Raw genomic sequence first — 26,513 nt, forward strand, 5'->3', positions numbered from 1 at the left:
TGGGAGGCCGAGGCGGGTGAATCACGAGGTCAGGAGATTGAGACCATCCTAGCTTACACAGTGAAATTCCGTCTCTACTAAAAATACAAAAAAAAAAAAAAAATTATCCAGGAGTGGTGGCGGGCGCTTGTAGTCCCAGCTACTCGGGAGGCTGAGGCAGGAGAATGGCACGAACCCGGGAGGCGGAGCTTGCAGTGAGCCGAGATCACGCCGCCACTGCACTCCAGCCTGGGCGACAGAGCGAGACTCCGTCTCAAAAAAAAAAAAACTTTAACCCCATCAGGAAACAAGTGACAACAGGTAAAACAGTGGGAGTAAAATTAAATATATTTGCAAAATGAGTTAACTTTCATCTTGTAAAATCCCTTTTCTACTCTTAAGTGCTTATTTTTTGTTTTAAATCTTACCTGGTCTGGAAGGTAATGCATTTAAATTTAATAAGAAATTTAATACTGAATATAAATGAGTTAAAAAGGAAAAATGAGAAATGTTAGCAAAAATAAGGATGGCATTTTAAAAATGAACTATTACAAAATTCAGAAAAAGATAGGGCCCAGTTATTTTTACTTAGATTAACATCCAGATCTCCTTAGAAAGAGATAAACCAAACCAATTATGCAGACTTTCTAAACTTAATTTCAGAATACCTGAGTTCAAGTCATAGTCGATCCACTTACTAGTGACCTTGAGTTTATAACTTAGCCCATCTGAGCCTCTCTTGACTCACTCATAAAATGAAGGAGTGGAGTAACAGAGATTGTCATTGCTTCCCACAGGCTGAATCTCATCACACAGTGTTTGGCTTGGCTCAAGCAGAGCGTGAGAGCCAGTCATCCTACCTGGTAAACTCTCTGATCTCATACAAAACAAACTGTATTTAAAAAAATTGTTATTCCTTCCAAAAAGTTAACTACATCCTTTTAAGGGTTATTTTTTTTTCTCATTCGTAACTAAAGCAAACTTCAAGAAGAAGAGAAAATTAACATCAATTTCTCAATTTTTTGGATCCTCTTATTATTCACCCATTGCTTGATTAAAGACACAAAAACTACATTTGTTTCAGTTGCATCGCTCTAATGAAAAGTAACTCTCATGTAACCAAAGGCAAAAAACGCAGAAATAGGTAATAAGTAATATGGTACTGCTTTTTACCAAATGTTCTCAAAAGCAATAGCTTTGCTTTATTGAAGTTTCTCTGAATTTACTTTTTTATTACAGGAGTCATTTAAGAATCATATATGGCCATTCTAAGAACCATGATTCATTTTGTTTTTGTTTTCTAAAAATATATTCTATGCAATGTGTATAGATCTGGGTAAAAGGGGATCTTCATTTCAATATTAAAGTCAGTGTGGAACACTTGGGGCTTGGGGCTGGGAGTAAACAAATGAGTTCTGGACATAGACATACTTGGATTCACGTTCTCACTCTGTCCCTGACTGGGTATTTAGCTATAGGGTGGTAAAGTTATTTCTGTGACCCCTCTACCCCTTTAGTAAAATAAGGCTCCCATTATTTAACTCAGAGGGGTGTGCTAAGAATTCCATGAAATAACATAAGTAATGGTGTTCTATAAATGACATATTTATGTATGCATTGTTGCAGTTATCTATAATCAGTATTACCCTATATAAATGATGCTACTGGTAAATTATTGTTCAATGGCACATGCTTTTATATCTGATTCCATGTTCGTTTCTGATTTAGATGGCAGACTCTTCTTCAGGCTAGACTTGAATGTCACGCATGTAAGGCACAATGGCCATCCCTTCGCAAGCGTTGTCCTAAATAAGGGTTGGCTCCAGCCCAGCCACAACCTCTGGGAGGCCACCACTTTTTTGCTTCATCCAGCAGACCCTTTTCTGAAGATCTGAGAGGGACACTTGGCACCTACAACTTCAGTGCCTTGCTCTCAAGACTTTACAATCAGTTTGTTGAACTAGAATAATTTCTAATGAACACCCAGTTAGTAGGAATCTTTCTGGAGCTGCAAGACACTCAGAAAAGGAACCACTGTGGGAGGCTAGGCAAATGTGGTCAAGGAAAGTTCTGCAAAAGGCCGAGTTTTCCTGATTGGGTGTGACTCCGTGTGGAGGGAAAAGATAGAAAACACAGAAGTGGGCCTACCTAAAAAAAGAGAGGGAGGGCCAAGCCAGAAGGAGCGCATGAACAATGAGATCACTTGGACTCAGGAAGGGGAACATCACATACCGGGGCCTATCATGGGGAGGGGGGAGGGGGGAGGGATTGCATTGGGAGTTATACCTGATGTAAATGACGAGTTGATGGGTGCAGCACACCAACAAGGCACAAGTATACATATGTAACAAACCTGCACGTTATGCACATGTACCCTACAACTTACAGTATAATAATAATAAATAAATTAAAATAAATAAATAAATAAATGATGAAGAGTAAAGAAAGAAATAATTCGGAGGCAGAATCCTTGCCTTTATTGGGTTTACTATCTAGCTAGGATGCTTTCAAAAGAATGAGCAAGATAAAATCCAGCGTGATTCCACACAGAGACAGCCAAATAACTACTTTGTAATGCTGGTTGGAAACACATATCTTATTAATCACCAAGATGAAATGATTGCCCTAATATTCATGAATATAAAATCCAACTATATTATGAGAAATTTCTTCACAATCAACATGACTAATTAAATATAGGCATATACTTTTTAAGTGTGTGTGTGTGTGTGTGTGTGTGTATAGTAAGAAGATAGACTTTTTAAAATGCTGTTAAATTTCCCTAAGAATCAATTAGAGGAACCACAGGAATTCTATTCCTTGGTAGGAAGACTAATATCACAAAATGGTTTAATATTACACTTTCTAGAAATATAAAGCTTGTCAGTATAACATAATTGAAATGTAAATACAACTGAGGCAAATAATAAAAGCAAAGCCCACAGAGCAGTACCAAATCTCTTACATGGTGCACACCATAGAATCAAGTGTCACATTCCAAGAGTGCCAGTGAAGTCCTCTTATGAGAACTTTAAGTGCTATATGTTTGTAAGTTTCCATCTTTAAATATAAGAATGATTTGTTGTGGTTCTTGCAACATGTATTTTATTAGGCAGACTTTTCTGCATCATTATCAAAGAGTCTTAAGTTATAAAGTCAATTCTGGATTCTGATGAAACATAAGACTCTGCAGACATAAACTGTTCAGAGGTAAAAGCTCTTTGGTATTCAGCTCAGGCATTTTCTATCAGTGCCAGGGCACTTAACCAAAGCTCATGTGTGAGGGAAAAAAAAAAAAAAACAGCAATGGTCTTCACGGCATGCTTTAAAGTAAGCTTTCTAGGAATTCCACCCAGATTCTTCAAACAAATACACACATACCTGTGCACGCACACATATATCTCCTTTCAGCTGCTGTTTTAACTCAGTAAAGAGTAAAGGTGTATGACCAAGTCTCATTAATATTAATATTTACTATGTTATTTTGTTCCCTGAACACTGTCACTTTGTTATACTAAATTAAAGCTCTGGCAGAAACATCCAATTAATACTCAGGAAGAAAATGCATTACCGTGTCACAGTTAATAAGCAGTTCCGTGTAATCATACCTTGATCATTCTCCTGAGTAGTTCAGCCCTTTGCACAGTGTGCTTCAAACCAGAATGTCTATTATTAGTTCCCTTAATGATTGCTCATATGTGAGGAAAAATGGATAGCCGCTCTTCTTTCAGATACACAAATAATCTATTTTCTTTTATTGGAAAGGATAGGGAAGGAAACAATGAAATAGGAAGAAGAAATGTTCGTGTCTTAATTATTATTATATAAGGAGTCTCTAGGATTCAGTCATCATCACAGGATATGATGTTGAACTCAAAGCTGGTTCTCATGCCCCAGCTTACCAAACCCCATAGATCATTTCAGCCACAGGAAATGGCACCTTTGAAAAACAGGGGGCCTTCTCTAGCCAAGTCAACTCCCTCAGGCCACATGATACCTACAGAGAGGGGGCCAGGTGTGGTGGCTCATGCATGTAGTCCCAGCACTTCGAGAGGTTGAAGTGGGAGGATTGCTTGAGCCCAGGAATTGAGACAAGCCTGGGCAACATAGTGAGACCTGATCTCTACAAAGAATATAAAATTAGCCAGGCATGGTGGTGCGTGCCTGTAGCACCTAGCCAGGCATGGTGGTGTGTGCCTGTAGTCCCAGCTATTAGGGAGTCGGAGGCAGGAGGATCGCTTGAGTTCAGGAGTTGGAAGCTGCAGTGAGCGATGACTGCACCACTGCACTGCAGCCTGGGTGACAGAGCAAGACCCTGTCTCTAAAACAGAACACAATAAGCTCAGAGGCATCACAGGCCATGTTCCTACCTTGATGAGAATCTGAATGGATCCTGTTGCCTTTGCAGATATGAAATACCAGAAGCTCATGGTGCAGGCTGCACTGGATTCCCGCCACATGGTACTCCTGATGTGTGCTTTGTCACCCCGAAGGCCCACTGGAGTGGCCTCCAGATACATGAAGTGCCCTAGGAACAAGGACAGAATTCAGAAAAGACCAAAATAACAATGATGGGATTATTTTTACATTTCCATCATAGTTACGGTCTTTAATTACAATTCATATGATCTGAGCTGCCAAAAGTATTTTCATCTGGAACAGAAAGAAAATCGAATAGCCTTGCCTCTAGCTTGCTGACAGAACAATTTCCAACTGTCTGTGCTTTTAGCATATGCTTCACAGTATGCAGATTAACTGATCTGATGGGATATTTACGCCATTGAATCAACAAGATAGTTACAAAAATTATTTTATTGATTTCCCAACTATCAAGTGATTGTAAAATAATGTAAAGACTACCTATGAAATCTAAAAGAAAAGAGTGATAAAATGTGCTTTTAAAAATTCAGTCATCTGTTGAGTGTGTAAATACTGAGAATTTTAGTAAGTAACATGGGAAGAAAGGTATTGAGTTTTGTTCTTGCTCATTGACATATCCAAAACATTTCACGTATTGAGAGCTGAGTGCTTGAATGAGACTTTGGTCTTGCTCTCCATGGCTTGGTCAGTTTTTTGTTTGTTTGTTTGTTTTTTCAATAGGCCTATGGAATTTCAGTATTTAGACTTCTTTGCCTATTATGTAGCATCCAGGGATTCAGGGTCCCTTCTTCATTCTGCTACTGTCCTTTATTCCTTCACCAAAGAGGCTGAGACTTAATCTCAGCTACTCACTACAAAAATGAGCCATGCCCAATACCCTTAACATATGTGGTTTTACAGTGAAATTTTCATGCCATCTCTATAGGTTTCAAACTCTTATCCCTTCATATACATCATCTCCAAATCTCTGTGAGGCACACAGATCAAATTTTATTATCTCAAAATGACAGATGAGGAATCTGAGAATCTGAAAAGTTACATGACTTGCTGATGATCATATGAGCGGCAGAATTCAGGGTTATTGATTACAAGTGTATGCTATTTAGGAAAGATGTTTGATGGCAGCATACATTCTCATCTAACTTCAATGACTGAATTAATGATTAATACTGGATTCTGGCTAAAAACTCTTATGGTTTGAATTGTGTTCCCCCCTTCCCAAAAATATGCCAAAGTTCTAACCCCCAGTTCTTATGAATGTGACCTTATTTGGAAATAGGGTTTTTGCTGATGATTAGGTTACAATGAGGCTATTAGGATGGAGACTTATCCAATATGACTGGGTCCTAATAAAACAGGGAATTTGGACCAAGAATCAGACATGCTCACAGAGAAGACGATGTGAAGACTTAGGGAAAACCACCATCCACAAGCCAAGGAACTACTGAAACTACCAGAATCTAGGAGGGGACATGGAAGAGATAATTCTCCCTCACAACCCTCACAAGGAACCACCGTTGCCAGTATGTTGATCTTGGACTTCCAGGCTGCAGAATTTGAGACAATAAATGTCTGTTGTCTAAGCCATCCACTCTGTGGCCCTTTCTTACAGCAGTCCTAAGAAAAAACATGCACTCACTACATGTTTGATCGCCTTGCAGTATCATCGTGGTGGTCTCTCCAGAGCTCCCCAAGTGCTGTCGGAAAAGACATTTTAATGTACGTTGCGAATATCATGTGAAAGCAATTACGACAATCTAATCACCTACCATTTTCATTTCCAAGTGTGTGGTCTTTGGGAGGTCTTAAGCTTTGATGAGAACCAACCCCTAAAACCCAATCAAAGTTGTCAGCCAGGGAGTTGTGCCAGCCACACCAGCCTTTTTCAAAAGTGCAGGAGCTACCACACTCATTTTCATCAGTATTATCTCCACAGTCATCTACGAAGTTACAGCTTTGTTCCAGCCTATAGCATTTTCCATTCTGACATTCCCAATAGCCAAGTGGGCAGAAACCTAAAACAAAAAACAAAACAAAACAAGAATGAGCGAACACTCCTAACACATTCGGTGAGGTCAAAAAGCAGTAAGAGTGGATTCATTTTAATCTATAAAGGAACATATTGTTCTCAGGAATTTCAGGTACCTGAACCCCATCTCTCTCTCTCTCCCAGTCTACTCCAGAGCTCTAACTATAGAAGCTTATTCATGACTATGATTATTTACAAATGCTAAAAAAGAAAAAAGCATCACTTTATTGATCTAGGAAAGTACCCCTGTGTCTCCCCAAATGCAGCATTCCTTGTAAACTGTGTTCAAGGATGTAAATTATATCTGAGAGCCAATGTGAAGCCTTCTATTTTTTCACCTGGAAATAAAATCTTTAAGGAACTAAGAGGTCATGTATTATGTGGCATTTGGAAATACATTCCATTAGCATCCATTCACTCCAATATTCTTCAGAAGCCACGATATGTAAAATACCTCCTTAGAAGCACGACTGCAAATATATAACTAATAACTGACACTACAACAGATTTTTCTCTAAAATGCATATTTATTTGTCTATAATTTGGAATTTTTAGAAGCAATTTTTCTACAACACAATGTCAACCATAGAGATTTGTTCATAAAACATGAGAACAAGCAATGCCTTTGAAGACCTGAGTTTGACCTCTAGTGCTGATATTTATTCGTAATGTGACTTGGATCATACCAATATTTGATAAACTTTAGTTTCCTTATCTCAAAAGAGATAAAAAGAGCAAAATCCTAGAGAAGTTAAGCTAATTTAAGACAGTATTGTGTGTGTGTATGTGTGTGTGTGTGTGTGTGTGTGTGTGTGTATATATATATATATATATATCACTGCTGCCTAGAACAGTGCATGGCTCTTAGTATGTGATTAGTAAATATTAGTCAAATAAATGAATGAGTGAAATAAAAGTGCTTTGGAATAAGGTTATTTAGAATGTATACTGAAGGTATTATTATTATACTACTCCAATATTACAACAGAATTTAACTGTCATAGGTAACAATATTTCAATAGAAAAAGTTGTTTAGAAATCCAACTTGGGATATCAGCTTCACATTTTTTTCTCTGACACTACAGGATCTGACATTTTCTTTCTTCTCGTCTTCTCCTTCTTCCAGGTAGAGGAGCTGATAACATCACTCCTTGTTTTACTGTAATGGTGGTAGCCTCCCCGCATGAACCTCTGGAGGCCACCTGGTGGATGAGGGTTGATGTGGGTCAGAGGTAGGGAATGAAGTTCAGTATTTATTATAAGGTTTTCTGGCATCTGGAAACGGCTGGTGATAAAACCTCATATAGAAGCATGTATCTCACGGATAAGTCTCACATTTTAGACAATAGATGGTCAAGAGGGAAGAGAGTAGAAAATGAAGATGAATGGAATGCCACATTGAAGCCACTGGAGAGGAAACTGGTGTTATGAAGGCTTCTGGCTATTTTGTGTACTACGCTGTTCCTGAACTGTTTGAGCTTGCCTAACTAGGTGAACTTTCCATTACGAAGCCATTGAAAATAAGTTTCAACCATGGACTCCGTCTCTGACAAAATTTTTTTGGTTAGGTTAATTGTTAACGTTTTATGAAATGAAAACACAACATAGCAAAACTTGTGAGATGCAGCAAAAGCAGTACTAAGAGGGAAGTATACAGTGATAAATACCTACATTTAAAAAAGAAATACCTTAAATAAACATCCTAACCATATTTGCCAGAAAACTAGAAGAAAAAGAACTAAGCCCGAAGTTAGCAGAATAAAAATAATTATAAAGATAAGAACATAAATAATATAGAGAATAAACCATAGAAAATGTCAATAAAATACATAGTTCATTTTATGAAAAGATAAACAAAACTGACACTTAGCTAGACGAACAAAGAAAAAAGAAGAAGCCTCAGATAAATAAACTTAGAAATTAAAGGAGGAGTTATTACAACTGATGTCATAGAAACATAAAGGATCACTGAGACCACTATGAACAATTATACACCAAAAATCAAACAACTTGGATAAATGGATACATTCCTAGAGATTCCTACAGCCTACTAAGACTGAATCATAAGAAACAGAAAATCTGAACAGACTAATAATAAGTAATGAGATTGAAATGGTAACAACCCTCCCAATAAAGTCCAGAACCAGATGGTTTCAAGGGTGAACCCTACTAAATATTCAGAGAAGAATTGCCATTAATTCTTCTCAAACTCTTCCAAAAAATTGAAGAGAAGTGAACATTTCCTAATTCATTTTATTAATCCAGCATTACCTCAATACCAAAGTCATGCAAAAACACTACAAAAGAAGAAAACTACAGCCAATATCCCTAATAAATATGGATGCAAAAATCCTCAACCAAATATTAGCAAACCAAATTCAACAGCACTTTAAGAGGATCATGCATCATTATCATGTAAGATTACACCTGATATGCAAGAATAGTTTAACATCAGGAAATTAATAATGTGATACCCCACATTTACAGAATGAAGAATAAAAATCTTATGATCATTTAAATAGATGCAGAAAAAGAATTTGACGAAATTCAACACCATTTCATAATAAATTCTCTTAAATTATATATAGAAGGAATTTACACCAACATAATAAAGGTCATATATAAAAAGCTCAAACACAACATTATACTCAACAGCGAAAATTTTTCAGTTCTTTCTCCAGCATAAGGAGTAAAGAATTAATGCCCAGTCTTGGCACTTCTATTCAAAATCGTACCAGTAGTACTAGTCTGAGCAATTAGGCAAGAAAAGAAAAAAAGGAAGCATTAAAATATAAGAAGAATAAAATTATATATGCTATATATAATATATACTACATATACTATATAATATACTATATGTACTATATAATATATTATAAAACGATATATAATATAATATACAATATATAAATATATTATAACTTATAAAATATATTTAAATGTAAAATATATAATATATAATTATATATGATTATTATATAATATGATATATAATATATAATTATTATATAATGTGATAATATAACATATAATTATTATATAATATATAATATGTAGCATTATTTATATATATTAATATATAATTATGCATTATATATTATATTGTATATATACTATATAGGATATATCATATGTAATTTATATATAAATATATAAAAATATATTTATATTTAAATGTAAAATATATAATATATGATTATATATAATTATTATATAATATATAATATGTAACATTATTAACTATAATTATATATTATATACTACATACTATATATTATATATTTATAAATATTTTATTCATATTTTCATTTATAATATATAAATATTTATAAATATAAATATATATAAAATATATTTAAATGTAAAATATTTAATTATTATATAATATATAATATACAACATGTAACATTAATATATAATTATGCATTATATATTATATACTATATAGTATATATAGTATACTGAGTTTGTGTATATATGGTATATATAGTATTTTATGTATATACTATGTAATATATAAAGCAATATATAATACATAATTATATATTAATGTTACATGTTGTATATTATATATTATATAATATTTAAAATATATTTTATATTTAAAATATAAAAATATTTATATATACTATATAGTACATACTATATAGTATATACTATATATAATATATAATATATAATATAAATATACTATATGTTATATATTATATTATATATAGCATAACATATATTATGCGTATATATTTATATATACTATATAATATATAATATATACTAATATGTAGTATATATAGTATATATAAATATATACGCATAATATATGTTATATGCTATATATAATATAAATGGTTGCTTACAAATATGTTGTTTGATTTCAAATATTTGGGTGATTTTTCAGATATGTAATTTGATACTGATTTCTATTTTAATTCCAACTCCTGGACTCAAGCGATCCTCCTGCCTCCGACTCCCTAATAGCTGGGACTACATGCACGCACCACCATGCCTGGCTAATTTTATATTCTTTGTAGAGATCAGGTCTCACTATGTTGCCCAGGCTTGTCTCAATTCCTGGGCTCAAGCAATCCTCCCACTTCAACCTCTCGAAGTGCTGGGACTACATGCATGAGCCACCACACCTGGCCCCCTCTCTGTAGGTGTCATGTGGCCTGAGGGAGTTGACTTGGCTAGAGAAGGTCCCCTGTTTTTCAAAGGTGCCATTTCCTGTGGCTGAAATGATCTATGGGGTTTGGTAAGCTGGGGCATGAGAAACAGCTTTGAGTTCAACATCATATCCTGTGATGATGACTGAATCCTAGAGACTCCTTATATAATAATAATTAAGACACGAACATTTCTTCTTCCTATTTCGTTGTTTCCTTCCCTATCCTTTCCAATAAAAGAAAAATAAAAGCAAGAAGCTAGAAAAATAAAAGTAAATTTATCACAAAGTAAGTAGAGGAGGAAAATAATAGAGATTAGAGGAGATATCTATTAAAGACAAAATGAACAATTGTGAAAAACAGTAGTTCAACCAAAAGCTGTTTAGTTGAAAATATCAATAAAACTTATAAAACATCATCTGTACTGATCAATAAATAAAAATAAGACAAAGATTCCCAATACGAAAAATGAAAGACAAGGTATCACTACATGTTGTATAGACTTTAAGAAGATCACAAAGGATTATTATGAGCAAATTTATAACACTAAACTTGGTAACTTTGGTGAAATATATCAATTCCTCCAAATACAAATTACCAAATCCAACTTGAGGAAAAAAATAAAGGTGAATAGCCCTACAACTATTACATGGATAGAAACCATAATTAACAGTCTTGTCACAAAGAAGACGCTAGGGCAAAATTTAGCTGATGAATTCTACGACACATATAAAGAAGAAATAATAGTAATCCAACATGTACTCTTCCATAAAACAGAGGAAGAGGGAGCACTCCCACGTGTATTTTATGATGTCAATATTACTCTAATACCAAAAGCAGAAAAAGACATGACAAGAAAACGATAGACCAATATTTCTCATGAACAGAGGCACAAAATTCTGTACTAAATTAGCCAAATTCTGCACATAAGACAGTATGTCATGATCATGTTCATGTCAGAGTGCAAGGAATTCACTTGAATATCAAGTAATATAAATAACCATAAACAAAATAAAGGGAAAAACACAAGATATTTTTAATAGATTCAGAAAAAGACATAAACAAAAAATATTTGTCTTCTGAAATATCTGGCACACATCAGAGCAAGAGGTAGACCACACACTGATTTATCACAGGCCCCGTGTTCTTTCAACTACTCGTGCCTTAAGACTTTGCTGGTGCAGATTAATACTTCTTTCCATGGCCACCAAAAAGATGCTGTCTGAATCTGGAAAATATTTGTTGATACAGTGGTATAGAAGGAGTTTTGACAGCAGATTCATTCAACCAAATCCACTTCTACCAGTGGATTTCATTTCATCATCATCGTCACAAGTGCATGTGATAAATTACAGTGGAGAACTTATTTTCAATAATGCTTTTGGAAATGCAAAACTAATTCCCTTCTTCGTTAACTGAATACATATTGTTTAAGCTTTGGTATGGTTCTAGATCAAGATAGAGAGGTAGCTTCCATACAGTATAAAATCTAATACTGGCCCTCTAGAAATATGAAGTTTAGAGTGCAAAAACTGTATATATTTGAAAAGCTAAATACATAATATTTCTAATAAAGTAGGGAGAGAAAAATGTCAATTAATCCAATTATGTTTTAAAATCTGTGTGTCCAGCTTACTTTATCACAGAATTCTTGATTCTTAAATTGACAAAAATGGTGAAAATTGTGAATGAAAGGGATTGGGATTTTACTGCTGGCAATTATCAATGGTATTTCGTAGAACTGGGCAAAGCTTTGTGCATAGAGTATTTTAAAATCTACTGAAAGGAAATTATATTTCATTATTTATAAAGCTTAGGGTTAATTTGTTTATAGAATACTGGCAATGCAAACAAAATACTCAGAAATATTAATCTATTAATTCCTGAAATCACCTCATTTTACACCTGATATTTTCCTTTAACATATATGTTCACTGTAACAAATTTGTTCTTAATTCATTAATGGTTAAGGAACTTGTATCATAAAAATGAAAAAAAAAAACAATAATTTATGACTGAGACTTATAATTTTCAGTTGTTAGTCATGCTTATAAGAATTTTATGTATCTTATTCAATCTTCACAACAATCTTATGAAGTAGTTCTGCTTAATATTCATTTTACAGATGAAAAAACTAATGAGCAGAGAATAAAGCATCTTCCTCAATACTACACAATTGAGTAGGGAGCAGACCTGAGATCTGAATCTAGGTAGTTTGGTTCCAGAAACCATTCTCAGTAACTTTGTGTATTACCAGTTGCTCAAGGACATGAAATATATTTCAGTAAGAAAATGTTAGTTTCTTTAGTAAGAAAATGTATTATTTTTTACTTAATATATAAAAATCACCCATGTGTTATTCCTTTCCTTTTTTAAAAAACACCACAAAATAAGAAGCCATCTTTTCATTTTTGAAATGATCTTACTATTTCTCTTCATTTTGCAAAACATAACCAACAAATTATCTAGCAATGGAATTAAGGGGCTTGAACATCAGTTTTGAGCCCAACAGTTGTGTATAGTTTTATTTATGCCTCAGCATGATATGTGGTAATAATATGTTATACTTTGGATTGACTATTTTGAATGGAATAGAATCCTGTTCTAAGAATTGTACCACATAGTGTTTCATTTATTTTACCATAATCATTCTCCTTTTACTTAATATAATTTGAAAAATAAAAGAGTCCTCCTTGCTATTCCTGTTCAGTTTTTCCCAATAAATCAACTTATTGCAAACAGTCTTTTCACAAAAGAGGGAGTTCCTTGCTTGGATATTAAGGTGAACTAGAATAATGTATCAGCACTCTGGGAGGTCGAGGTGGTCAGATCAGTTACTGTCAGGAGTTTGAGACCAGCCTGACCAACATGGTGAAACCCTGTCTCTACTAAAATACAAAAATTAGCCAGGTGTGGTGGTGGGCACCTGTAATCTTAGCTACTCGGGAGGCTGAGGCAGGAGAATCACTTGAACCCAGGAGGCAGAGGTTGCAGTGAGCCAAGATCTCACCACTGCACTCCACCTGGGCAACAGGAGCAAGGCTCCCACTCACCAAAAAAAAAAAAAAAATTCTATAAAGAATCTCTCAACTCCTTGGCTTTCAAACATTTTTATCCTCCATTGTTTCTTCAAATAGTACACAATATCAAAGAACACCTACCCAGCTGCTGTGAGGGAAGCAATTTGTGATGTCTAGAGACCTCCCCCTCCTCTCTGTCCCATGTTAACAGTATTTTGCCCCTGCACATGTAATTGGTTCTTAAGAGGCTCCTCAGAGAAGCAGGAACTCAGTGCAACACAACTTAACCATCTTATTAACCACAGATTCATAAGCCCAGATTAAATAAAGGTAGAAATCTGAGGAAATGAAATATGAGATAGTTATAATTTGAAGAAGCTGAAGGCAAGGAAAGGAAGAAAGATCTTCTTTAAATGTTTGGTAGAATTTTTTTTTTTTTTTTTTTTTTTTCAAATTCTCGCTCTGCCACCCAGGCTGGAGTACAGTGGTGCAATCTCGACTCACTGCAACCTCCACCTCCCTAGTTCAAGTGACTCTCCTGCCTCAGCCTCCCAAGTAGCTGGGACTACAGGTGTGCATCACCATGCCCAGTTAATTTTTGTACTTTTAGTAGAGACAGGGTTTCACCACATTGGCCAGGATGGTCTCGATCTCTTGACCTCATGATCCATCTGCTTTGGCCTCCCAAAGTGCTTGGATTACAGGCGTGGGCCACTGTGCCTTGCCGCCCGGAGATTTTTCATTTTGGAAACTTTTTAATTGTAAATTCAAGTTCCTTCTGGTTTACAGGATTGACTAGTCTGATTTTGTTGTTGTTGTTGTTGTTTTACTTTCATCGTGGTTGAGTTTTGTTAGTGGGTAGCTTTCAAGGAAGGAGTTGGTCTCTCTCATAACAAGGAACCAATAATTCTCACATCTTATAACAATGGTTCTCAACCAGTTATGTATCAAAATAATCAGTGTATCTTTAGAAAAATACAGATAGCAAGGTCATGCCTGAGACCTTCCAACTTAGTAGGAGAGCATAGAGGGTGGCAGTATGGTAAGGATGTGTGTCCTTATCCAGGGCCTTGCAGGTGATTTTGGTATAGCAACAAGATTAACATCTATTACCTTAAAGCCCAATATATTGTTCTATAATTAAATTTTTCTCCCAACTCTCTCTCTCTCTCACCACCAGAGAAAAACCCTTTCTTTATAATAAACACAACACTAGATCAAGCTATACCATCTTATATCTGGGCATACATTAGCTGTCTAACTTTGCATTCCTCCATTGTTGCAATGAGTGAATTTCACCTTGGCATGTATTGAGAAACATTATTTTAAAACGTGAAATATTAAAATTACCTATTGTACCTACTTGGGGGAATATTGGAAGTATATCAATAGAAAATTTTATCAGATTCTCAACTAATATAAGTTGTGTTACTACTGACCTGGTTATTGGTTATAGCGATAAGTGTTCAACCTCATCACAATTTTTTCTTTTCCCTCTGGTCAATAAGAAGCTTATATTTTCAGTCTATGTCTAGAAAATGTGCAGGGCCATAGCATCCCATGGCCAATTTCACTTTGTGACCATTCCTTCACAATGTGTTATCACTGCACGTGGTAGGGACTAATGTTTGCCCCCTATATCTGTCCTTTGTTTCTGATTTACAATTCTTAGCTGGTTACATGGCTGCCCAGAATGAAAACCATTTTCCAGAAAAATGTAGTATGATCACACTACTAGGTTCTGGCTAATATCATATCACCCTGCGGGTCCTGTGATGATCTCCAGATACTTTTCTTAAAGGACAGCTGGCATGCACCTGTTGGCCAGTTTCTTTGTCTCTTCATCCACCCTGCTACCTGGAAGGAGCATACCACCATTGTGGATCCTGAAGACTGAGGACTGTAAAGGGCTGCCCAGGACACTGAGTTGGTTGCATCTTGATTCTATAAACCTTCAGTATATATACATGTGTATGTATATGTGTGTGTACACATTGGCTAAACTATATGCATGTCATTTACATGATACTTCAAATCACTTATGAAATAAGATGTGACACTAAATGAAATCACATAACTGTTTCAAAAATTTGCATAGAACATCAGGAAATAAACTAAGTAGGTTTGTTACAGCTTGCAGAAAGCAGCCTATAGTAATTGTGCTACTGGGCTTTGTACCAACCATCATATTTTTAATGTGAACATTTATCATGTAAACTATTACGTTGAAAATTTTAATTTATCTGAAACAGGCTATAGCATTAATACGAATTGAAATCTGGGCTGTATACTCTAGCAAGATTATACAGTATAATTTCCAGAATATTAAAATGTTCTATGTATCACAAGAAAATGGATTTCTACATTAGTACTTTATTGTACTGTGTGTGCAGTCTAAATTACTAAGGCATTTAAAAAACAGTAGTGCGTATTTATATATGCAGACTAAGTCATTGAAAACATTTAAAAAGCATCTAGTGTATGCACATATTTAAATGAACTTTCTTTGGAAAGGTAATAAAGATGCCAAAATTAAAGTCCCCTCACAAATAGCTGCTTAAACAATTTCCCAGTGCAAAGAATAATTTATGCTAAGAGAGCAGTAAAGAACTGTATTTCATTTAGTTCTATTGGTTTTACACTATTCAGGGTGAAAGAGAAACAGACCAGTCATGAATTGTTTTGAATTGATAAATGTGTGTTCTTGTATATCTAGTGCAAATCTAACCAAGAGAAAATTTCAGTTTTTCAGTTTGCAAGCTGAAGTCTGAATTATACCCACGAAACAGTGTGAAAACTGTCAAAGCTTCTTGTTTAATTGACCTTTATAATTTTTTAGAAATAGCAATGTCCAGCCTATGGATTCAAGGGTAATGCAAAGTGAAGAATAGCACACATACAAGTACACATGTGTGAGAAACTTAACAGTGACAAGGCATGTCCTAAGAAGGTTATATAGAAGTGTTTTCCCTTGTGTTTTATGTTGTCATTTTTTTCTTCTTCCATCCCTCCCTCTCTCCCTTCTTCCCTTTCCTCTTCTTTCCTTCCTTTTCTTTCTTTCTTTCTTCTTTTATTCTGTTTTTTGACAGAGTTTTGCTTTTGTCGCCCAGGCTGGAGTGCAGTGGCATGATCTCGGCTCACTGCAACCTCCGTCTTCTGGTTTCAAGTGATTCTCCTGCCTCAGCCTCCAGAGTAGCTGGAATTACAGGCACCCACCACCACCACATCTGGCTAATTTTTTTTTTTTTTTTTTGTATTTTTATTAGAGATGGGGTTTCACCATGTTGGCCAGGCTGGTCTCAAACTCCTGACCTTGTGATCTGCCCACCTTGGCCTCCCAAAGTGCTGGGGTTACATGCATGAGCCACTGTGCCTGGCCCCTTTAATTAATTAATTAATTTATTTATTGTACTTAGCATTTGTTGAAATGCAAGGAGGAAACATCCTGGAAAAAAATGAGAATAACTTTTATTTTTCTGCTTTATCTACTCAAATTTTCATCAATGAATTATTCTTTCTCCAAAAGTGTAAATCCACATTTTCAAAGACCTTTCATCTTTAAAATTCACTTGAGAATAAGCATGGCCAGGGAACTTTCATTCACATGACCATCCATATTTATGTAATTATCTTCACAGAGATTATTTATGAGGAATATAATGATAGTGAAAAATATATGAGCTGATTAGTAATCTTGTAATCTTGAGAAATGTGCTGAGCTTTTAAAAACTACACCAGTCTTATGTATTTGTTATATATAAGCTCTCTTATCCAGTTAAATTTACCTTTAATTTAATTTATATTTTTATTAAAGTAATACATAAATGGAGTTTAAAAATTGAATATTGGCTGGGCACTGTGGCTCACATCTGTAATCCCAGCACTTAGAGAGACTGAGGCAGGTGGATCACTTGAGGTCAGGAGTTTGAGACTATCCTGGCAAACATGGTGAGACCCTGTCTACTAAAAATACAGAAATTAGTCGGGCGTGATGATGGGCACCTGTAATCCCAGTTACTTGGGAGGCTGAGGTAGGAGAATCACTTGAACCTGGGAGGTGGAGGTTGCAGTGAGCTGGGATCACACCACTACACTCCAGCCTGGATGACAGAGCGAAACTCCATCTCCAAAAAAAAAAAAAAAAATTAAATATTATTTCAAGAGGCCTATATCTCATCCTACACTAACTCTATGGTACACTTTGGATACAATCACTTTTAATATCTTTCTATTTTTCTAATATTTTCTGCATGTGTCTAAATATTTATCATGCTAATTTTTGATTTTTCAATTTTACCTTTGTCCTATGAAGGATAAGGATATAGGTCTTATGCTATTTCTTTCCCCAAGATGTATACTTTTCTCCCCTCAACAATCCAAGGGTTGTTATAATTTGTGTTTAATTATATCTTCAGTGTTCATATACCTATATAAATATTGCAATTAACTTAGTCATATAGTATGTTATATTTAAGTTCTCATACAAATATTATTTGTCTTAAATTATTTTCCATTTTTATTTAACTTAATTGTATAACTGAGTTACAGAACTCCTCTAAATATAATCAATTCAATGATGTAATTGTTCACTTATACGTGTTCTGGAACATACTGATTCAGTTTATGGCTCCAGACCCAATCTGGATGAGCTACAGCTAAGACCTTCTGTATACTCATATCTGTAGGAATTCCCTTTGCCCTTCTCATTTGTTTATTTAAAGAGTATTTACTGACCTCCAACTATGATCCAGGTAGTAAGCAAAGCAATTAACAAATTATCCCTAGTACTATGAAGCTGCAATTGTAGTGAGAGAAAATACAAAGTAATTATATAAATATATGTTTCATATATACCTTATATATGCACATAATACATATTATGAGAGAATATAATTGTAAGGAAAAAGCTTTGAAAAGACAATTATAGAACAATGCCTTTCAGAAATATATGTGCAAAAATTTCAACAAACTATGATTAGCTAAAATCTAGCAATATATAGAAGAGATAATAGATTCTGACCAAGTAGGATTAATTCTAAGACTGCAAGCCTGGGCCAAGATTTGAAAATTGGTTAGTGTAATACCCACAGCTAGATATACAAGTAAAAACAAAACAAAACAAAACAAAAAAAAACCATAATTTTCCGCATAGATTCAAAAGAGAATTTGACAAAATGTAATGTTCAATGATGATAAAATCTCTTAGGATATTGAGAATGGACGGAAACTTCCTCATACTGATAAAGGGCACTACATAAAAAATGTAAAGCTAATATACTCCATGGGAAAAGATGGCTTTTCTCTAAAATCAGAAGCAATGTCAATTATGTTTTTCTTCTTTTCTTTTCCTTTTTAAGAGACAGGGTCTTGCTGGGTTGCCCAGGCTGGAATGCAGTAGCGCCATCATAGCTCACTGTAGCCTCCAACTCCTGGGCTCAAGTTATCCTCCTGAGAGCTGGGACGACAGGTGCATGCCACCACACCTGGCTATTTGTTTTGTTTTGTTTTAATTTTTGTAGAGAGAGGGCCTCACTATGCTGCCCAGCCTGGTCTAAAACTTCTACTACCTCTTAAAAATATGGTCTTGGATATCCTAGCTAACAACGACAACAAAAATAAAGGCCTAAAGTTTGAAAAGGAAGACAAACACTTTTTTAAAAAATCACAGCTTTTGTAATTTTAAATTAAAAAGAATTTGTGAAAAGGTGACTATTAAAACTAACATGTGGGCCTGGTGCAGTGGCTCATGCCTGTAATCCCAGCACTTTGGGAGGCCAAGGCAGGCAGATTACTTGAGGTCAGGAGTTTGAGACCAGCCTGACCAACATGACAAAATCGAGTCTGTACAAAATGTACAAAAATTAGCCAGGTTTGGTGGTGTGCCCCTGTAGTTCCAGGTACCCAGGAGGCTGAGGCACAAGAATCACTTGAACCCAGGAGGTGGAGGTTGTAGTGAGCAGAGATCACACCACTGCACTAAAGCCTGGGTGACAGAGCCAGTGAGACCCCATCTCAAAAACAAAACAACATGTGAATTTAGCAAAGCTGTAAAATACAAAATTATCATATAAAAATTAACTGTAGTTTTAATAGAGCAATGAATGTCAGTAAAATTTAAAAAATATGACTTAATAGCATTAAAAAATAAAATAGTTGGAGATAATTTATATAGACAAGATCTATACAATCAAACTAAAAAGCAGCACTGAGACAAATGAAAGACTATTTGAATAACTGCAGAGATACATCATGCCCATGGATAGGAAAAGTCAATATAATTCATACACCAATCCTCCCAGATTAACAGATTTAATAATATGATAATCAATATCCCAGTAGGGTCTCACATTTATATAAAAATATATAGGTCACAAAATCGGTGGTGAAATAAGGCAAACAGACTGATGAAAGAGAACAAAGTACCAGTTGTAGATCTATAAGTATATAATTAATTTTCAACAAAATCTTCTAGGCAATCAATAGGTAAATGAGAGTCATTTCAACAAATGAAGCTGGAACACCATAATGACATTAATTCATGATGAATCAGAGGCCTATATGTAAAAGCTAAAGCTCAAAAACTTCCAGGAAAATATAGTGGAATATCTCTGTGACCAGGGTGGAGAAAAATTATTTGCAGAAGCATAGAAAGCAGCAACCATTATAGAAAAAGGTTAATAAATTGTATGTCATCAAAACCAAAATTTCTAATTATCAGAAGACACCATTATGAAAATAAAATAGGACACTTACTGAAGAAAATAATATATCAGTAGTATATATAATGATACTGGCATCCAGAGTATATGAAAAATATCTACAACTCAATGTTAAGCAGACAAATAGATACTTTAACAGATATTCCATAGAGGAATATATGTGTGTGTGTACTTACATATATTTAAATATATATATACATTTGTGTACTTATGCATATTTGTATACTTATGTATATTTAAATATATTCGTGTGAATATATTTATATGGATATATTTGCATATATTTGTATATTGTATGTAAATATATTTAAATATTTATATATTTACATATATCTAAATTTATATATACACACACACACAATGACACTTGCATCCAGAGTATATAAAAAATATCTATATCTCAATGTTAAGCAAATAGATACTTTAGCAGATACTCCATAGAGGAGTGTGTGTGCATTTATATATAAATATATTTAAATATGTTGTATATTTAAAATACACAGATATATAATATATATACATATTTTATATTTATATATTTATACATTATATACAACATAAACATGTATATTTAAATATAAATATATTTATATACAAGAATTAATATTTAAATATGCTATATAAAAATATATTTAAATATATATTGATACATACACACACATATATTCCTCTGGAGTATCTGCTAAAGTATTTGTCTAACATTGAGTTAGAGATATTTGTTATATATACTGGATGCAAGTATCATTATATATATTACTGATATATTATTTAAAGAAATATATTTAAATTATATATATACACACACACACACACACACAAATCACCAACAAGCACAAGCAAAAATCTATCAGGAAAAAGCAAATTGAAGTCTACAAGGCAAACTCCAAAACACTGAGGAAAGAAATTGAAGAGGATACAAATGGAAAAACATCCCATGATCACTGAGAAGAATCAATATTGTTAAAATAACCGTACTATATAAGAAATCTACAGACTCAATACAATTTCTATCAAAATATCAATGACGTTCTTCACAGACATAAAAAAATCTTAAAATTGATATGGAATTACAAAAGACCCCAAATAGTCAAAGCAATCCTCAACCAAAAGAACAAAGCTGCAGGCATCACACTACTGAACTTCAAAATACATTACAAAGCGTAGTAACCAAAACAGTATGGTATTGGCATAAAAACAGAAACATAGACCAATGGAACAGAATACAGAACCCCAAAATGAATCCACAATTCTACAGCCAATTGATTTTTGACAAAGGCACCAAGAACAGACATTGGGGAAAGGACAGTGCCTTCAATAAATGGTGCTAGGGAAACCTAGATATCCAGATGCCGAAGAATGAAACTAGGCCCCCACCTCTCAGCCTATACGCAATTAAAATTGATCAAAGACCTAATTTAAGACACAAAACTAAGCCTACTAGAAGAAAACATAAGGGAAATGCTTCAGGAGTTTTGGCTGGGAAATCAATTCATGAATAAGACCAAAAAAGCACAGGCAATAAACAAAACAAACAAACAAAGATAAAACAAAGTAAACACACGGGATTATATAAAAATAAAAAGTTTTTGCACAGCAAAGAAAACAATCAACAGAGTAAAAAGACAGCCTGCTGCATTGAAAATATTGCAAACTATCCATCCAACAGAGGACTAATACCCAGAATATATGAGAAACCATACATCTCAAAAGCAAAAATAATAATACTCCTCCAATTTAAAAATAGGCAAATAATCTGAACAAACATTTCTCAAAACACACAGAAATGGCCAACAATTGTATCAAAAAAAAAATGATCAATATCACTAATCACCAGGGAAATGCAAATCAAAATCACAATGAGGTATCACATCACCCTTGTTAGGATGGCTATTATACAATAAGACAAAAAATAACAAATACCAGTGAGAATGCAGAGAAAAGAGAACTTTTATACCCCGTTCTTGAGAATGAAAACTAGTGCAGCCACTATGAAGAACAGTATGGAGTCTCCTCAGAAAACTTCAATCCCCCTATGGGCATTTATCCAAAGGGGGAACAATAATTAGTACATCAAAGAGATACCTGCACTCTTATGTCTACTGCAGCACTATTCACAATAGTCAAGATAATAAATAAGCCTCGGTGTCCAATAACAGGTGAACGGATAAAGAAAATATGGTATAAATACACAATGCAATCTTATTCAGCCATAAAAAGGAATGAAATCCCGTTGTGAGCAGCAACATGGATGGAACTGGAGACATTATGTTAAGTGAAATAAGCCAGGAATAGAAAGTTAAACAACACATGTTCTCACTCACATGTAGAGGCTAAAATAAAGTTGATCTCCTAGAAGTAAACAGTAGAACAGAGAATACTAGAGGCTTGGAAGGGTAGGAAGAAGAGAAGGATAAGGAGAGATTTGCTAAAGGTATAAAATCACAGCTAGAGAGAAGGAGTAAGATCTAGTGTACCATACACACTAGGATGACTATAGCTAACAATAATATATTAAGTTTCAAACAGCTAGAAGGAGGATACTGAATGTTTCCAATACAAATAAATAATATATATTTGAAATGGATATGCTAATTACCCTCATCTGATCACTACACATTGCATGTATTACAGTATCACTATGTACCCCATAAATAAGTACGATTATGATGTGACAATTTTAAAATTTTTTTAAAGCAAATTGAAAGCACAGTGTAAGACTTTATGCCCACTAGAATTGCTAAACTTAAAGACACTGACAAACCAAATACTGGTGAAGATGTGGGGCAACTACAAATTTCACACACTGAAATTTGTCAGTGAGATTATAAAGTGATACACATATTGGAAAATTGTTTAGTTATTTCTTATAAAGTAAGTCATGCTTCTGGACCCAGCAATCAAAGTTCCAGGTACTTACAAGGAGATGTGTACAAACATTTTCACAGCAGCCTAACGCACAATATCTAATGGTTTGACTCAAACCATATGTTCATCACCAGAATGCATAAGCACATTGTGAAATAGTCATACAATAAAATGCTATTCATTCATTTAAAATAAACAAATTAACAATAGAACAATATGAATATGTTACAAAAATATTATGTTGAGATAAAGGAGTCAGACACCCTAGAAAAGGGGTCCCCAAACCCTGAGCCATGGACTAGTACCAGTCCATGGCCTGTTAGGAACTGGGCCACAGAGCAGGACGTGAGCACCGAGTGAGTGAGCTAAGCTTCACCTGTATTTACAGCTACTCCCCATCGCTCACATGACCACCTGAGCTCCACCTCCTGTCAGATCAGCGGCAGCACTAGATTCTCGCAGGAGCGTAAACCCTATTATTTGCTGCGCATGCGAGGGATCTAGGTTGCACGCTCCTTATGAGAAGCTAATGCCTGATGATCTGTCACTGTCTCCCATCACCCCCAGATGGGACCATCTAGTTGCAGGAAAATAAACTCAGGGCTTCCACTGATTCTACATTATGGTAAGTTGTATAATTTCATTAGATATTACAGTGTAGTAATAATAATAGAAATAAAGTACACAATAAATGTAATATACTTGAATCATCCCTAAACCACCCCTTCCCCCTACTCCTCGGTATGTGGAAAAATTGTCTTCCATGAAACTGGTCCCTGGTGCCAAAAGGATTGTGGATCGCTGCTCTAAAATTCACAGAATTGATAGGAAGCTCATGACAAACAAATCTAATGTATGGTAATAGACATCAAAATACTGGTTGCCTCTGAGTGCTGGGGTGGAGGGCAGCATTACTTGGAAGAATAGGAAAGTTTCTGGGTTGATGTAGATGTTCTCTGTTTTGGTGTAGTTGAACTTATGCTGGTCTGCATTTGTCAGAATTCATCGTATTGTATACCAAAATGAAAGGATAAGGGGAGAAGACTCAAGGTAAGTCTTATCAGAGATCCAAAGGAGAGAAAAGAGCAAATGAGAGAAAGCAATATTAAAAAAACATAGTAGCTTGGATTTTTTTTTTAGAATTTATAAAACATGTAAATTCTCAGATTGAGAAATCTTAATGAATCTCAAACAGGACGAATAAGAAACCCATACTAATACACATCATAATATTGAGTGGAATACCAGAGACAAAGAGAAAATCACAAAAGCTTAAAAGGAAAAAAAAAAAAAAAACACCACTTTGCTTAAAAGGTGTGACAATTAGACCCAGAGCTGATTTCTTGATCTCAAAATTAGAAACCAAGAGAGTGATAAAATGTCTGTCGAAAATATCTAACAGAAAATAACTTCCAACCTAAACCTGTAATATGTCCAATTCAACTATTTTCAAACACTCTGCTGAAGTAAAAATATTTAAGTTAATTACAGGTAACCCCAAAAAAAGCATCATTAAAGGCATTTCTTAAAGTTAGCATATTTAAAGAATGAAGAAAATAATCTTGGAAGGCAGAACAGAGATGTAAACTACAGACAAATGAGCAGGAAAACTGGATCTAAAATTTTTAGGCATCTTTCCTTTTCATTTTATTTCATTTTAAATAAAATATATTTCAAAGAAAAAACATGTATGTGTTTTCGTTTTTATGTTTTGACACAAAATTTTATATAAACAACTTAAAAATTTTAAATGACATTCTTCTAAGAAATGTTGTTTTTGTAATCTATTCATATATCTGTGAAAGCAGATGATGTGGTGGTAGGTTGGGAAGACCAAATATCTGTTAAAATAATAGCACTCAGATATGCTAATCCCCAATATTCTTTCCACAGAAATGAAAGAAATGGCTTATGTGGAAAGAATCCTAAATTGAATTAAGGAAATTTTCTTGGAACAATGATAGAGTTAAAAATTAAAGTATTTTAAACTGCACATCTCACCCCTATTATATAAGTAGAGTACAGCCAATTGGCATTTCAAGTGAAACTGAAGTTTTCTAACAAATTAAGTTCATTGGGATATGAAACATATTCAGTTTCACACAATAATATTTTTCTTCCAAGAGAAATGTACTATGTTGTTTCACTTACACTCAACCATTCAAAATAGATTATTATATGACCATTTTTGGTTTTTATTTAACTAGAACATAGTTTAGGAGCTCACACAGTAAAAAATAGTTTAGTTTTAGCTTGATAACCAGGATAATGCCAATAATTCTGTAATTTCAAACTTGCCTTATATTTCAGTAAAGACTAACTTTATCAGAAACACAAACACATATATTATTTAGGAAATTAAAAATGTGGTCTTTTGGTTTTTAGAGCTCCTAAGAAGGAACCAAATTGTGAGTGCTAAGGAACATATTTGTGACACGGAAGCATATTTTGGGGAATTATGCAGTGATTTCATTCCTACCAATCATTTAACAGGAAATAAGGTAGTCATTTTAAGTTAGCATATCAAGTAACAAATTTAAATCATGTCAGTTGTTATTAAACAATTACAGTGCAAGGTGCTACCTTTGCAAGATCCACAGAGCATCACCCTCAGTTAATTTCATCCTTGACACTGATCACTATGATCCTTACATTTTTATCCCAAAAAAGTGATTTCCAGTTCTTTCTTGTTCTCTAATGCAAAAACTGTTTTCCCCTTCCTCCTCCCATGCTTATATTTTTTAACTTTTTGGCCCCTTCACAATCCTTTCCATCATGCCCTAGGATTCTGTGTTTGTAAACAAACTCCTTCATATTCTCAGGGCCTTCACAAAACACTACTCTCTTTTTTACTGCAATGCAATATTTTCCATCCTGGTTGCATATTAGAATCACCTGATGATCAGTCCTTAACCACAGAAATACTGATTTTTTGGACATTGGAAGTGGGATGTCTTGGGAGTTAGAATTTTTAGAGAAATTCCTGATGATTCTTTGGAAGCCAGGGTACTATATCCTGGCTCTTCTCATAGGACATACCCTCCTTCTGTAACTCCTAGTCTCATCAAGACTCATTCATCCTTTAAGACCTATGTCTCCCACTTGTGAAACTTCCAGTTGCTTCTTATTTACTGTCTTCTCTCAATCTCCTGGTCAACCTCTGGCATTCTCTAAGAATTTGGGCCATTTCTTACAGTCTCATTTCACTACAAGTTCTGTCATTATACAAGGAATTTCAAGGTTGAGGAATAAGATACACACAGTGCAAAACTGCTCTCATAAAATTCACCACTGCCTTGCACACTGCTAAATCCAATGGCCAGTGTCAGACCTCATTTTGTTTAACCCAGCAGCAACA

At 34.4% G+C, this 26,513-nt stretch overlaps 1 protein-coding gene across 1 annotated transcript in view; it reads right to left on the reverse strand.

Annotated features, from left to right (window-relative positions):
• Window positions 1-26,513, reverse strand: part of MALRD1 (MAM and LDL receptor class A domain containing 1) — a 670,416-nt gene that overhangs the window by 322,900 nt on the left and 321,003 nt on the right. The window contains exons 27-28 of the mRNA XM_025396215.1: window positions 6,129-6,374; window positions 4,350-4,507 (exon numbers count right to left, since the gene is read on the reverse strand). Coding sequence (XP_025252000.1) covers window positions 4,350-4,507; window positions 6,129-6,374 — 404 coding nt within the window. The remainder of the gene's footprint in view (window positions 1-4,349; window positions 4,508-6,128; window positions 6,375-26,513) is intronic.

The sequence above is a fragment of the Theropithecus gelada genome, chromosome 9, assembly GCF_003255815.1.
Source record: "Theropithecus gelada isolate Dixy chromosome 9, Tgel_1.0, whole genome shotgun sequence".
NCBI classification, from domain to species: domain Eukaryota; kingdom Metazoa; phylum Chordata; class Mammalia; order Primates; family Cercopithecidae; genus Theropithecus; species Theropithecus gelada.